The 14055-nt window shown below is 43.9% G+C and overlaps 1 protein-coding gene across 1 annotated transcript in view; it reads right to left on the minus strand.

The window, feature by feature from the left end:
• LOC101875460 (lymphocyte antigen 75) overlaps positions 1-4816 on the minus strand; it is a 47659-nt gene extending 42843 nt beyond the window's left edge. Inside the window, exons 1-4 of the mRNA XM_031053030.2 lie at positions 4672-4816; positions 1825-2199; positions 475-648; positions 33-197 (exon numbers count right to left, since the gene is read on the minus strand). Of these exons, the coding sequence (XP_030908890.2) occupies positions 33-197; positions 475-648; positions 1825-2199; positions 4672-4771 (814 nt within the window). The 5' untranslated portion in view covers positions 4772-4816. The remainder of the gene's footprint in view (positions 1-32; positions 198-474; positions 649-1824; positions 2200-4671) is intronic.
• Between the last annotated feature and the right edge of the window lie 9239 nt (positions 4817-14055).

The raw sequence follows: 14055 nt of genomic DNA on the forward strand, positions 1-14055 counted from the left end.
CCTGATATTGGTACATGAATAATTACACCTACCTTGTATGTAACTTAATTCAGATCCATCTTGGATGCTAAGTAAATCTCCCCCTTGCCTTTGACATGAAATATAAGCTTCCTTCCAAGGAAGAGCAGACTGTGTATTAAACTGGTAGCAACTTTCGGACCCTGGATCATGTTTCCAGATATCATGACAACCATCCTCTGTTTAAAGGAAGCAGAAAGTACTTGTAACTACAACTATACTGAAACATCATGAAAGTTGCAAAAGAAAAAATGTAATACTGAAGGTCTATCAATTTTTATATTGCTAATCACATATATTTCAGAGTAAGTGTGCAGTGACTGTCCTGTCAATGCTGCAACAGAAAAGGTACCTGCTTTTACCCAGCTTAACAGCAACATGCTACACCAAGGTGGAGCCATACATACATGAAGTCACAGAACACTTTTAGGACATTTATTTAGAAACCCAACATGCCTGGTTGTAAGCAGATTCCCCATTTTCCATCACGAGTATAATCTTCAGATGTGGCGCACCATTTTCCACCCATATGTGTTTCATCTTGAATGCAGTCATGATGCCACATTTTATTATACAGAAAAGGGAACTCACAGGGTTTTCCATAGGAGTTCCCATCTTTGGTATAAATCTCTGCAGGAAAGAAATAAAATAAAAGAAGTAGATACAAGTTGTCTAGGGAAGGAAAGGACAGAAAATCAGTATTACTGCATGTTCAGACATAGTTAAGTTAAAAGCATGAAAATCACACTCATGGTTTTCAAACACTGTACCTTGTTACAGATAATATACAGCAATGCCAGAACAGAAAGAAATGAGAGGAAAATATTTTTCTGTACTTTTTCTTCTGAGTGGGGATAACACGGCAGAAACTTGTTTCTCCTTTCCTGGTAAGTTAGGGATAAATACATTGGCCTGTTGAAAGCCAAGTGGTTTGCACCAAGCACTACAGTACAAGGCTCTCAGAATCGACATGTTCAAACACAAATGTTTCAAACTGGAGTTTACTAGGCTCTTCAGAGTGACCCCTTTGAAAAACTCACATGCAAAGAAAATTCTGCTCTTAAAGTAAAGCAAGTTTTCACCACTTCTTCCAGCAAGCATGAGATTTCAGATGAGACTGGCTTCCATGGCAAGTGAACAGACTACCAGAACAAAGCAAACGGATAGTTCCTAACAGTCCAAAAGGATGCAAGCTTGCAGCATACACTGAACTTGATCGTACAGCTTATCAGCAAAGAAAATGTTCTCAAATACCACTAACAGTGAAATTCACATTGCTGTGAAGAGGGCAGCATCAGTTCTGATGAAAGGTAAATAAGCTCTCACTAAAATATGGGAGGGGGAATTTAAAGTGAAAGAAATCCACTTGATAACACAACTTCTTTGGTTGTGCATATTTATTTTTTATTAAAACCAGTTCAAGTTTCATACTTGAATATCAGTATCTGTCTGCAGCAAAACTTTCTATTGCTTCTCTGGTCTTTTCATAGGATGAATTTTAAGAATCTACTGCCATAGACATACAGAAAAAAAGCTCTAAACGAAAAAAGAAAGAAGAAGAAAGGAGAAAGGAAAAAGAGAAAGGGGAAGAGAGAAAAAGAGAAAGAAAAGGAACAAAAAGAAAAGGAAAAAAGGAAAAAGGAAAAAAAGGGAAAAGGAAGAAAAAGGAAAAAGAAAAAAAGGAAAAAGGAAAAAAAAGGAAAAAGGAAAAAAAAAGGAAAAAAAGGAAAAAGGAAAAAAAATGAAAAGGAAAAAAAAAAAGGAAAAAGGAAAGAAAAAGTCCTCCAAACCCCTGTGCAAACTTACCATGGTAGGGATATTGACATATAACATCAGAGGAATTGTTGCTTCGCCACTGGTCTGTTGCATTTATGCTTGCAGTTACATAGGTACTCTTGACAGTCACTTTGTACTGAGATGCACCAAGGATGGAAGCATCTGCACATCGCCACCACAGCATTAGTTCTGAGTTACAATCAACCATTTTCAGGCGAGACAGTGATGTAGTGAATATATCAAGTCCCAGGCACTGCTTGGACCCCAGATGAAAGAGGCGATTCTGGGATACCCATTTCCATAAAGCTTCACTTGTCTCCTTGCAGTCATCTATCACTATCCGTGAGTTTTTAATATGTATGCACTTGTTCAATGTGTCATGGCGAATGGTAAAAGCAGCATTTCCTGCATAAGAACAAAAATCCACGTATCATTCAGTATCACTTTCACAGAAGTTAATTTTTAAAAGTGTAATCACATTGAGACATGCTACGAGAGAAGTATAGCCGTTTGTATATTATACTACCCCTTCTGTATAAGCCACATTTTCCAATTCTTCTGTGAGTATTCTTTACTTTCTCTTTCAAAGTTATTATAAAAAGAGGGAAGATAAAATGAGGCTATTTTCTAAGTCCAATCCTATTAATGAGAATTCCTCCTTTAACACATATTGATTAGATACCTCATAGAAGCCTTCCAGTATCTGAAGGGGGCTTATAAGGATGCTGGGAAGGGACTCTTCATTAGGGACTGTAGTGACAGGACAAGGGGTAACAGGTTAAAACTTAAACAGGGGAAGTTTAGACTGGATATAAGGAAGAAGTACTTTACTGTAAGGGTGGGCTGCCCAAGGAAGTTATGAATATTCCATCACTGGCGGTGCTCAAGGCCAGGTTGGACAGAGCCTTGGGTGACATGGTTAAGTGGGAGGTGGCCCTGCCCATGGCAGGGGGGTTAGAACTAGATGATCTTAAGGTCCTTTCCAACCCTAACTATTCTGACTCAATGATCAACCCCTGATTAATTTGCAAGATTACTGGGTAAAGAATTCTGTCTTTATACCTATCTGCATGTTACCTGCTGTTATACACTATAATAATGATTTTCACTTAGTAAGCACTGTTTGGTTTTTTTTTAACTATGTATCATATACAATACACAGCATGACAGGCTCATATGTGATCCAATTTGTGGGTGCAGTTGCAGTATTACTAAAATAACTGGTGCTGCTTTTGGGAGTTTTAAAATGAACACCCCACCAAAGATGCCACACAAAGATTTTTAACATGGTAGAGAAACTCAAGTTTTATTTTCAGTTGTGATGTAGCTTATCATTAAAAAGAGAAAACCAATAAAATTTTATAAAGCACAGTATACAAGTTTCAAAATATATGGATCACTTTACTAATATAAGCTGATGCCCCTACCAGTGTAAGAACACCTTGGACAAGTGGCAGTAGGTTTATCTAACCAAAAAAAAAGCAGCCCTGAATCTATTTTAATGCCACAATAAATATGGCTCCACAGTACAAAACTTTCACTAACCAGGTTGAAATGGACTTTGACTGTGCAAGATCCACAAGACTATTACACTGCTGTTTTAAATAAAGAATCTGCTGAGTAGTATTTTGTGTTTAAAAGTAACACACTGTCAATCACATTCCTACTGTGTTTTTTTAATATGGCTTAATAACAGGTTTGGCTGAACAGCAAGGAAATCATTCAGTGATTTATGCAGTGAATTTTACCACTACTTTCCTGTATACTAGTGAATTTTCTACTGCATATGTGCCAAATAGTAACTAAATAGTACTGAGCTGGTCAAACTGTAAAGAAGAATCTCTTAAGTTAGCCACTGATGGGAGTGACTTTTTCCAAATACCTCACTTCAACCAACCATCTCTTTCATCCTGTTAACTAAGTAAGACATCTTAACAACCAAACCTGCTTTTTATCCTGTGCTTTTTCAGCACTGTATCTGATTTTTGTTATTCTCCTCTCCAGACTTTCTTCTTTTTCAGTTGTTTGTAACATTATTGGCCTCTTCTCAGATCTTCCCTTTCACTGTTCTCTTTTCACAGCCCTCATTCTGACATCAAAAAGAAAACTTTTTAAAATTTTCCTGGCAGAAGTGCTGCTGTTACCTCACGAAATCTCTCTGCACAGCAATTTACTAATACTGATGCTCAATCACTCCAATTCAGCACTCTGGCCATGAAGTTTTACCTGACATCTTTAGATAAAACCCCGAGCCTATTACTATCAAAAGACATAAAAACACGTGACGTGCAACTATTTAGCAAAGCGCTCAACCTCATTCCCAGCAGCTCTCACCGACCTCTGGCTTGCAAGAACTTGCTCAACGTGAAACTTTTCCACCTGCTTTCTAAAAGAATAAGCTTCCTTTCTCTCTCCGCGCATACAGCGGGAAACGAAAACGACAGTTGACGTCCTGCAGAGGCCCTGCCTCAGCTGGGGTTATTTCTCCTCCCGAGGTAACATGCAGAAGGCCCGCCTCCCTCCCACCGCTCCGCACTACTCGGCACTGCCTCGGCACCGCGGGAACCGGGAACGTGGCACCCGGAGGCGGCTGGGCAGCGGCTGCTTTCGCGACGCCCCAGGAAGAAGCTGTGGGGGGTTTCTTTCCTTCCTCTCTTGCTCCTCCTCGCAAGTTTCGCACGTTGTTTCCACGCAGTCGGACTCTGTCTCCCAGCGCAACGCACGGAGAAGCCGGGAACCGTCGGGGCGGAAGGCCCGTCACAACGCCTCCTTTCCCTCACAAGCGCCCCCCGGGGTGGGAATGGGCCTTCCGCACCCCATGCGCCCAAGCGCACCCGCGCAGCGCTTTCCCCCTCGCAGGGTAGGCGCCCGCCTTACCTGAGGGGTCCCGACGGGCGACGCAACAAGCGAGGAGCCAGGCGAGGAGGAGGCCGGCGAGGCCACAGGAAGGCAGGGAGAGCTCTGCTGCCCGCGCCATCCTCGCACAGCGCGCAGGCTGCGCGGAGCGGGCGCGGTGCCGGGCTCAGGCTGCTGGAGCGTCGCGCCCGCCGCCGGCTGGCCGGGACAGCAAGCAGCCGGTCCGGATTGGCCCGCTCCGGTAGCGTCACTTGTTTCCAGGAGAGGAGAGGCCCCGGGTTTGAGGCGAGGTGTGGGGCGGGGCCGGGCCGGGGCGGTGGCCGGGTGTGAGGGACCGGGGCACCGGGGAAGGGAGCAGTCGGGCCCGGCAGCCGCGGCCGGAGCGGGTTAAGGCTGGGGGTGGAGGAGGCATGGGAAGGGGAGTCGCGAGTGGAGAAGTAAGAGTAAAGATGAAGAAAACTGAAGGCAGAATGAGGACAGGGGTTAAAAAAGGAGGGAGGGAATGAAGGGGGAAAGGAAGGAGGAAATAAATGGTGAAAACAGGAGGAAAAAGAAACTAAAAATAGCAAACCGGGCCTAATTATCACTCGGTGATTAAAGTTAAAACTAAAGTTTTTAGAAGGTGGGAAATAAACGGGAGGTGAAAGTGCTAAAAGTGAAGAAAAAGCAAAAAGTGAAGATAATATAAACTAGGATTAATGACAGCATACACTGAAGTACACTGCTTTAAAATTGCTGAAATAACACAATTTCTAAAGGTTACTCTGTGATACTCATCCCTGTCGGGCTGTGAGGCCATATACTGGCCATGCTCAGCTTGGCAGCCCTGACGCCACTGGGAGCCCGGCCAGGGGCTGTGGGGTAGGGGCAGGGGTTGCTGCCCTGCCTGGGGTCAACTGAGGGACCTGGTGTTGCTGTCGGGTCCCTCCATGCCTCAGCAGCCCTTGAATCAGGGAGTGGCTGACCGCACGGGGCCGTGGCCCTTACCACCATGGGGAGCATCAGGGACTCCACGGCCAGGCACCACTGCTCTTCCCTTCCTTCCTCCCTCCCTCCTTCCCCATTGCAGACCTGCCTCTGCAAATTTGCTAACTGGACCTTTGCAAAGCTATCGAGGGAACAGAAGCAGGCCAGGTAGCCTTGCTGTGCTGTCTTAGAGTTTTATGGCAGCTAGCAGCTAAAATTGCAATTGTCTGATCCTTTTCTGCCAGGGAAAGGGGGCGGGGGGGGGGGTGAATGCTGAGAAAATTATGATACTGTCTACAGGAAGATACAGAAACCAAAAATAAAAGCACAAAGACATGGAGAATCAGTTGGCCTGAACGAGAAAAAGCGAAATAAGGGAAACTGTCAAAAACTGTTTAAAATAAAATAAGCTGTTTATAGCTGCGTGTTGGGGGACTCAGTGCCGACCTGTTAAAGGCTGTACAGCTCGAACCCAGCTGTGCAAGAAAGCACTTGCAGAGTCACAAGAACAACAACAACAAAAAAATTAGACTTGAAAGAGCTGAAAGACTCTTATTGTCAATTCAAATTAGACTTGAAAGATTCAGAAAAAGAAATACTAGATTTTTAAAAATATGGGAAGAGCAACGTGAAGTCTGTTTTATGTGTTTCAAATATGCCCATCTGGACATCCAAAGACTGCAGAAGTTGAGGGTGTGCCAAGCTGGGAATTGGGCAGAAAGAAATGAACAAAACCAGGCATCTGTAAGTGAGCAAATGTTCTCTCCAGCTGGAAATCACAGACCGACACCTGGCTGCTGAGGCAGGGACTATCTGAAAAATCAAAAATAAGGTTTGGATAGAGAAGGGTCTGTAGCTGCAGCAAAATCGATGCTGTGCTACCAGAAACAGTTTGTTTTCTGGAAAAGCAAAGGTTCAGAGTCTCCACACAGAGAGTGGGAGGCAGAAATTTCCCACCGGTGAGCCTGATACAAAAGCAAGCTATTGAAACTAAAATTAAATATGTTGTGGGATGGCATGTCTCTTTTTAAATAAAACATTACAACAAGAACAGCACATGTGAACCCTGCATGCCCATGAACCTTTCGGAATGTGTGCTGCTTTCAATGTAATCAGTGACTGTCCCAGTTTTGCTATGGAGAGTAGTGAGGAGTTTAACCTTGAAACTAACAGTGTTCAGTGCATATTTACTGACCATACATGACCAACTGTGACATTAACAGCATCCTATTTCCTGAACATAGAATCATAGAATAGTTAGGGTTGGAACAGACCTTAAGATCATCTAGTTCCAACCCCCCTGCCATGGGCAGGGACACCTCACACTAAACCATATCACCCAAGGCTTCATCTAACCTGGTCTTGAACACTGCCAGGGATGGAGCATTCACAGCTTCCCTGGGCAACCCATTCCAGTGCCTCACCACCCTAACAGTAAATAATTTCTTCCTTATATCCAGTCTAAGCCTCTGTTGTTTAAGTTTCAACCCATTACCCCTTGTCCTATCACTACAGTCCCTAATGAAGAGTCCCTCTCCAGCATCCTTGTAGGCCCCCTTCAGATACTGGAAGGCTCTGAGGTCTCCACGCAGCCTTCTCTTCTCCAGGCTGAACAGCCACAGCTTTCTCAGCCTGTCTTCATATGGGAGGTGCTCCGGTTCCCTGATCATCCTTGTGGCCCTCCTCTGGACTTGTTCTAACAGTTCCATGTCCTTTTTATGTTGAGAACACCAGAACTGCACACAGTACTCCAAGTGAGGTCTCAAAAGAGCAATGTAGAGGAGCAGGATCACCTCCTTCGATCTGCTGGTCACACTCCTTTGATGCAGCCCAGGATACGGTTGGCTTTCTGGGCTGTGAGTGCACACTGCTGGCTCATGTTCATTTTCTCATCAACCAACACCCCTAAGTCCTCCACAGGACTACCATGAATTTCCTTTTTGCCCACCCTGTAGCTGTGCCTGGGATTGCTCCCACCAAGGTGTAGGACCTTGCACTTGTCATAGTTAAACTTCATGAGGTTGGCATCAGCCCACCTCACAAGTGTGTCAAGGTCCCTCTGGATGGCATTCCTTCCCTCTAGCATATCAACAGAACCACACAGCTTGGTGTCATCGGCAAACTTGCTGAGGGCACACTCAATCCCACTGTCCATGTCACTGACAAAGATGTTAAACAAGACCGGTCCCAACACCGATCCCTGAGGGACACCACTCGTTACTGGTCTCCAGCCAGACACTGAACCGTTGACCACAACTCTCTGAGTGCCACCATCCAGCCAGTTCTTTATCCACCCAGTGGTCCACCTATCAAATTGATGTCTGTCCAATTGAGAGACAAGGATGTCATGTGGGACAGTGTCGAACGCTTTGCACAAGTCCAGGTAGATGATGTCAACTGTTCCACCCCTGTCCATCATTTCTGTAGCCCCATCATAGAAGGCCACCAAATTGGTCAGGCAGGATTTCCCCTTAGTGAAGCCATGCTGGCTGTCACCAAGCACCTTGTTGTTTTTCATGTGCCCTAGCATGCCTTCCAGGAGAATCTGCTCCCAGATTTTGCCAGGCACAGAGGTGAGACTGACGAGTCTGTAATTCCCCAGGTCATCCATTTTCCCCTTCTTGAAAATGGGGGTTATATTTCCCTTTTTCCAGTCATCAGGAACTTCACCTGTCTGCCATGATTTTTCAAATATGATGGCCAGTGGCTTTGCAACTTCATTTGCCAACTCCTTCAGGACCTGCGGATGGATTTCATCAGGGCCCATGGACTTGTGTACATTCAGGTTCTTAAGATGGTCTCGAACCAGATCCTCTTGTACAGTGGTCCCAAGGTCTAGGTTTTCACAGTCCCTGCATCCACCTTCCAAGACTTGAGTGGTGCGGTCAGAGCCTTTGCCAGTGAAGACCGAGGCAAAGAAGCCATTCAGAACCTCAGCCTTCTCCATGTCCTGTGTAGCCAGTTCTCCTGAAAGTTTCCAGAGGGGGCCTACATTGTCCTTAGTCTGTTTTTTAGCCGCTACATACCTATAAAATCCCTTGCTGTTATCTTTAACATCCTTTACCAAGTTTAGCTCCAGTTGGGCCTTAGCTTTCCTAACTTGGTCGCTAACTACCCTGACAACATCCCTGTATTCATCCCATGCCCCCTGTCCTAGCTTCCCCCTTTTATAAGCCTCTTTTTTCCTTTGAATTTTTCTCAGCAGCTCCTTATCCATCCAAAGGGGTCTCCTGGCCCTTCTGGTGCACTTCCTTCTAGTTGGGATGCAACACTCCTGAGCTTGTAGCAGGTGATCCTTGAATATTAACCAAGAGTCTTGGCCCCCCCTGCCCTCTAGGGCTATATCCCATGGAACCTTGCTAAGCAGGTTCCTGAAGAGCGCAAAGTCTGCTCTCTTGAAGTCCAGGGCAGTGAGCTTACTGCACGCTCTTCTCACTGTCTTGAGGACCTCAAATTCGACCATCTCGTGATCACTGCATCCAAGATTTCCCTGAAGAGTCACGTTTCCAACGAGCCCTTCCCTGTCGTGAGCACGAGGTCAAGCAGGGCACCTCTCCTCGTCAGCTCCTCTATTGCTTGCAGAAGGAAGTTGTCTTCCACACAATCGAGAAACCTCCTGGATTGCTTGTGCCAGGCCATACCGTCGCCCCAACAGATATCAGGGTGGTTGAAGTCCCCCATGAGAACAAGGGCCTGCAAGTGTGAGGCTTTTCCTATTTGTCTGTAGAGTTCTTCATCCACAGGTTCCTCTCGATCAGGCGGTCTGTAACATATCCCCACAGTAATGTGTCCTGTCACCGATTTCCCCTTAACCCTGACCCACAAACTTTCTGTTAACTGCTCACCTGTCCCCAGACAGAGTTCCATACTCTCCAGCCTATCCCTAACATAAAGGACAACTCCCCCTCCCTTCCTACCAGGCCTGTCTTTTCCAAAAAGCCTGTAACCTTCCATTCCAACACTCCAGTCACAGGAGCCATCCCACCATGTTTCTGTGATGCCTATTATATCATAGCCCCGTAGATGTGCCCACATCTCTAACTCCTCTTGTATGTTCCCCATGCTATGGGCATTTGTATAGAGGCATCTGATCTGAGCTCCAAACGAAGCCGGCTCTGTGGCTGGAGTGGCTAGGATATCACTACATTGCTCAGAGTATTTATTATAGGTGCTGGCAACTGACTGGGTGTGTTGGAATGATGCTCCCCTCCCCCAACACATCTAGTTTAAAGCATCCTTGACAAGTCCGGCAAGCCTCCCAGCAAAGCCACTCTTCCCTTTCTTTATCAGAGCAGCTCCACCAGCCCCCAGTAGGCCTGGCCTACAAATTTGGGCCCCATGTTCAAGACACCCAAACCCTTGACTATGACACCACCCTTTTAACCATTTATTAACCTGTCCAATCCTCCTTGCCTTTGGAAGGTCCTCCCCTGTGTCCTGGAGAATTGTCGAAAAGAATATCTGAGCTCCAGAGCCCCTGACCACCTCTCCCAGGGCTCTGTAGTCCTTCTTTATACTCCTCAGGCTACTACTATCTATATCCCTAGCACCCACATGTATCACTAGAAGTGGGTAATAGTCTGTGGGACTTACTAGAGCAGGCAGCCTCTCCACAACATCCCTGATCTGTGCCCCAGGTAGGCAACACGTATCAGCAAATATGTATATTAATAGAGATTCTCTTAAGGTATCTTAACATATGTATGTTTCTCAATATGCACTTCCAATTTCAGGGCCTTTTTTATCTGTTTATAAAATACCATACAGGATAACACAGTATCAGACCCCCATCCTGACTCAAAAATTAAAGAATGCTCAAGGATAGGATGGATAGCTGTTCGCATTCATGCCTCTTTGTTATGGTTTTGTGTGCATGTGCCTGCCCTACACTTAAACTCTGTGACAGAATCATAGAATCATAGAATAGTTAGGGTTGGAAAGGACCTTAAGATCATTTAGTTCCAACCCCCCTGCCATGGGCAGGTTCACTTCACACTAGATCCTGTCACCGAAGGCTCTGTCCAACCTGGCCTTGAACACATTAATGTAAGAAAAGATACACAAAATGCATTCCTTCTGTCTGACATCAACTGAGGAGTAGAGAGGTAAGGGCGCATAGGCTCACACCTGTACAGCTATTAGTTTCAAGTGTTTTATGCACCAAACAAGAAGTCAGTGTTTTGAGGACAGAAGTTTAAAGAATAGGAAGTTATTGAAGATCACACGTAAATAGTAGCTTTACTGGGGTTTATATCAAGAACATTTTTTAAAAAGCCTGAACACAAACACTTATTTTTTTTGTTTGTTATCAGTTTGACTTTTTGTTTGTTTTGTTGGTTTTTTTTGGGGGGGAGGGGGATGGGGTTTGTTTTTTGGGGTGGGGTGGGGTTTTTTTCTTCAGATAAAACAAGTTGCAGTACAGTCTTTTGCCATCTGTGGAAATGATCAATTAAAAGCTAATATGCAAACATCTTGCCTACAAGAAATCTGGAGAGGGACTTTTTACAAGAGCATGTAGTGACAGGACAAGGGGGAATGGCTTTAACCTGACAGAGGGTATATTTAGATTAGACAGTAGGAAAAAAATCTTTACTGTGATGGTGGTGAGGCACTGGCAGAAGTTGCCCAAAGAAATTGTGGCTGCCGCATCCCTGGAAGTGTTCAAGGCCAGACTTGAGCAACAGCATTACCCACAGCACAATCAATGAACAATTTCTGTATTGCAAATCACAGACATTACGATGTCCCCGTGAATACCTACAGCTCATTGCGAAGCAGCACCTAATAGCAAAGCAAACTTCAATCATGCCTGGAGAGATAACCAAATACAGAATTTCATACACAGGAGGGACCCAACCACAGAGCTGACAATAATGCACAGGAGCCTTTTCTCTTGTCTTCCCAGTCAAAAGAGCCTTTCAAGGTGCCAACATCATGACTAAGAGTCTTGTGTTTCTAGCAGGAGTCTTTCTTGCTCATCAACAGATAGCTTCTTTGCTTTTATTCCCGCATGTTTATAACAATAGCATTATCTGCAGAAAGTGTCTACACCTGTCTATCCATAAATCTCCACCCCATCTCTCTTCTGCTCGCCACACGGAATAAATACATTGCATGAGCAACCTTCCTCCCTCTTTTACAATCAACACATTGTAATCCAGTTTTTCTGGCTAGGCTGAGCACATCCACATGCCAGTGAGCACAAAGGGAATGCTGGAAAAGGATTTGCTACCTCCAGCATCTCCCAGGAGCAGGAAGAGACTCTGGAGATGGTAATTTCTCTTCTCTGCTCTCTCCAGCAGTGACTTTGAAATTGTGACATCTGAACAGGGCACACCAGTCGTTTGTCACTTTTCCTACCTTGCAACATTGGTGCTTGCAACACCTAGGCCCTTACAGAAAAAAAAAACTAAAACAAACCAAAACCAACAACCAAACAAATGAGGGCTTACAAGAGTTGCAGGAGCAGAGTTATTTCCTGAGGCAGAGGACTTTGAGAAAGTCATGGTGCCCACAAAGTAGCTAGCAAATAAAGATTTCAGTCCTACCTAGATTCTGCTGCTAAGTTTCATGTTAGAATATGGCTATGGTTTAAGTAAAGTATCTGCTAGCCATTTAAAATACCAGCCCTGGTCATGTCTAAAGGTAGTTTAATGGACAAGAAAACTGGACAATTGCAACTTTTTCCAGGAGTGTGGCTAAAAGCCAGGTGGCTCTTTTCTGACATGTACTCAAGTTTGGTTTGATTAATTCCATATATGGCTATGAAAAAAAAATCACTAAAATTCAAAGGGAAGTGACAAGCATCCAGCAACTGATTTGGATACAGAGAGGTCTTCTAGAGCAGTAACTTTTGACTTGTTTTTGCAGCAAATCCGCCTGGATGGTCTTTTCTTTATGGACACTTACTTTATTTGCTGTCTTTCTTTTTTAACTGGATGTTGAGGACTTAATTCCTTTTAAGCATTAAGGAATATTTCACTTTAAGCAAAAAGGGAACCAAAGGAAAATGGCTTTTCTCTGCTGTTGGTTTAGATTTCCCATTTCATCAGCCACAGCCTAACCTTTAGAACATTATGAAACTGTTGCACTGCATAGTAAACTTAAGATGAAATTGCACACTCTCTCAGTTGAATTTTCATCTATTTCTTACATGCTTCAACATTCTCTGTATGAATCTTTGGCAGAAATTCCAAAGTTTTGGGTTTTTCATTGCGGTTGAAGAGTTTATTATTGTTAGGGATCCTTACACTTGTCTTTTTGAAAGTGTCATCATTCATAATAAATAGGCTAGATGTTATTATAGCATTTTAGAGACTGTTCTAGTTCTTCTACTGCACAGAAACATGGTAGGTAACTTTCAGAAATAATAATAGGAATTTCAAACCTTTTTCTAAAACTAATCTCCATTTTTTACCCAAATGTAACAGTGCCAGCTTCTGTAGTGCTGGCTCTGGCTCTGTCCTGCTATGTATTCAAACTCAGATTAGACAAGGCCTGCTCAAATACTAGAAACAAGTTTGAGAAAAAAAACCTTGTGAAAGTGTGGACACATCCAGTCTGCATCTTTGCCTGTTGATAGCAGGGAATGTCTTTCTCTGAGTGTTGGTTTGGTTTTGAATCCTGCTGGGATCTCTGCATACTCCTGGAACAACAACAAAAAATACAAGTGGTACTTTAACGTTCGGGGAACTGCTTAAAATTGTAAAGTGGTAAATAATACTGTTTTGTAGCACATCAGAAAAGGTACAGATACATATACTGTGCAATTCTAACGGAAATTGTGCCTTGGGGTAGTAGCTCTACTGGCAATGTTTATATGCTCAATCCCCTCAAAAGCTGTTTTCTGTTGCCACTGTGCCAGTGTAGGATTATAACTCAAATTATGATTGTGGGAGCTGTCAACTCAGATGATATTTTGTAGCGCATTACATTTGTTGCAAAAAAATCATAGTTTGGAGGAATGGTTTATGAAAGAACATAATTTGTAATTTGGGAAATGTTTTTAGGCAGATACAAATTCATTCAGGTGGAAGATCTTTTACATTCAAATAAAGCTTTTTGTCTTCTTTAAACATACAAAGCAGAACAGCTCCAATAAAAGTGCTGGGGAAGAGCCTGTGGCTTTCAGTCTCACATGATGTTCTGCAGGCAAAATTCAGCTTGTTGAAGGGAAGATAAGATCTTCTCCATGAGCACTTTTCCCAATGCTCCTACTGCCTTTTGTATGACCAGAAAAGGGCAAACTTTCAATGTGCATTTGAGAGCATGGTACAAAGAGGAAAATTTCAGATTGATCTGGACTTGGGAGCACTTTTGATATAAAATAACCTGTGTTAAAAGGGTGGACTCACTGGGGGCTAAACTATTGACATTTAAAGGTTGTGATTGATTAAGCTGTGAACTGAAGAGCAGCGGGTGTGGGGAACACACCATACC

Source organism: Melopsittacus undulatus, chromosome 4, assembly GCF_012275295.1.
Source record: "Melopsittacus undulatus isolate bMelUnd1 chromosome 4, bMelUnd1.mat.Z, whole genome shotgun sequence".
Taxonomy (NCBI): Eukaryota; Metazoa; Chordata; class Aves; order Psittaciformes; family Psittaculidae; genus Melopsittacus; species Melopsittacus undulatus.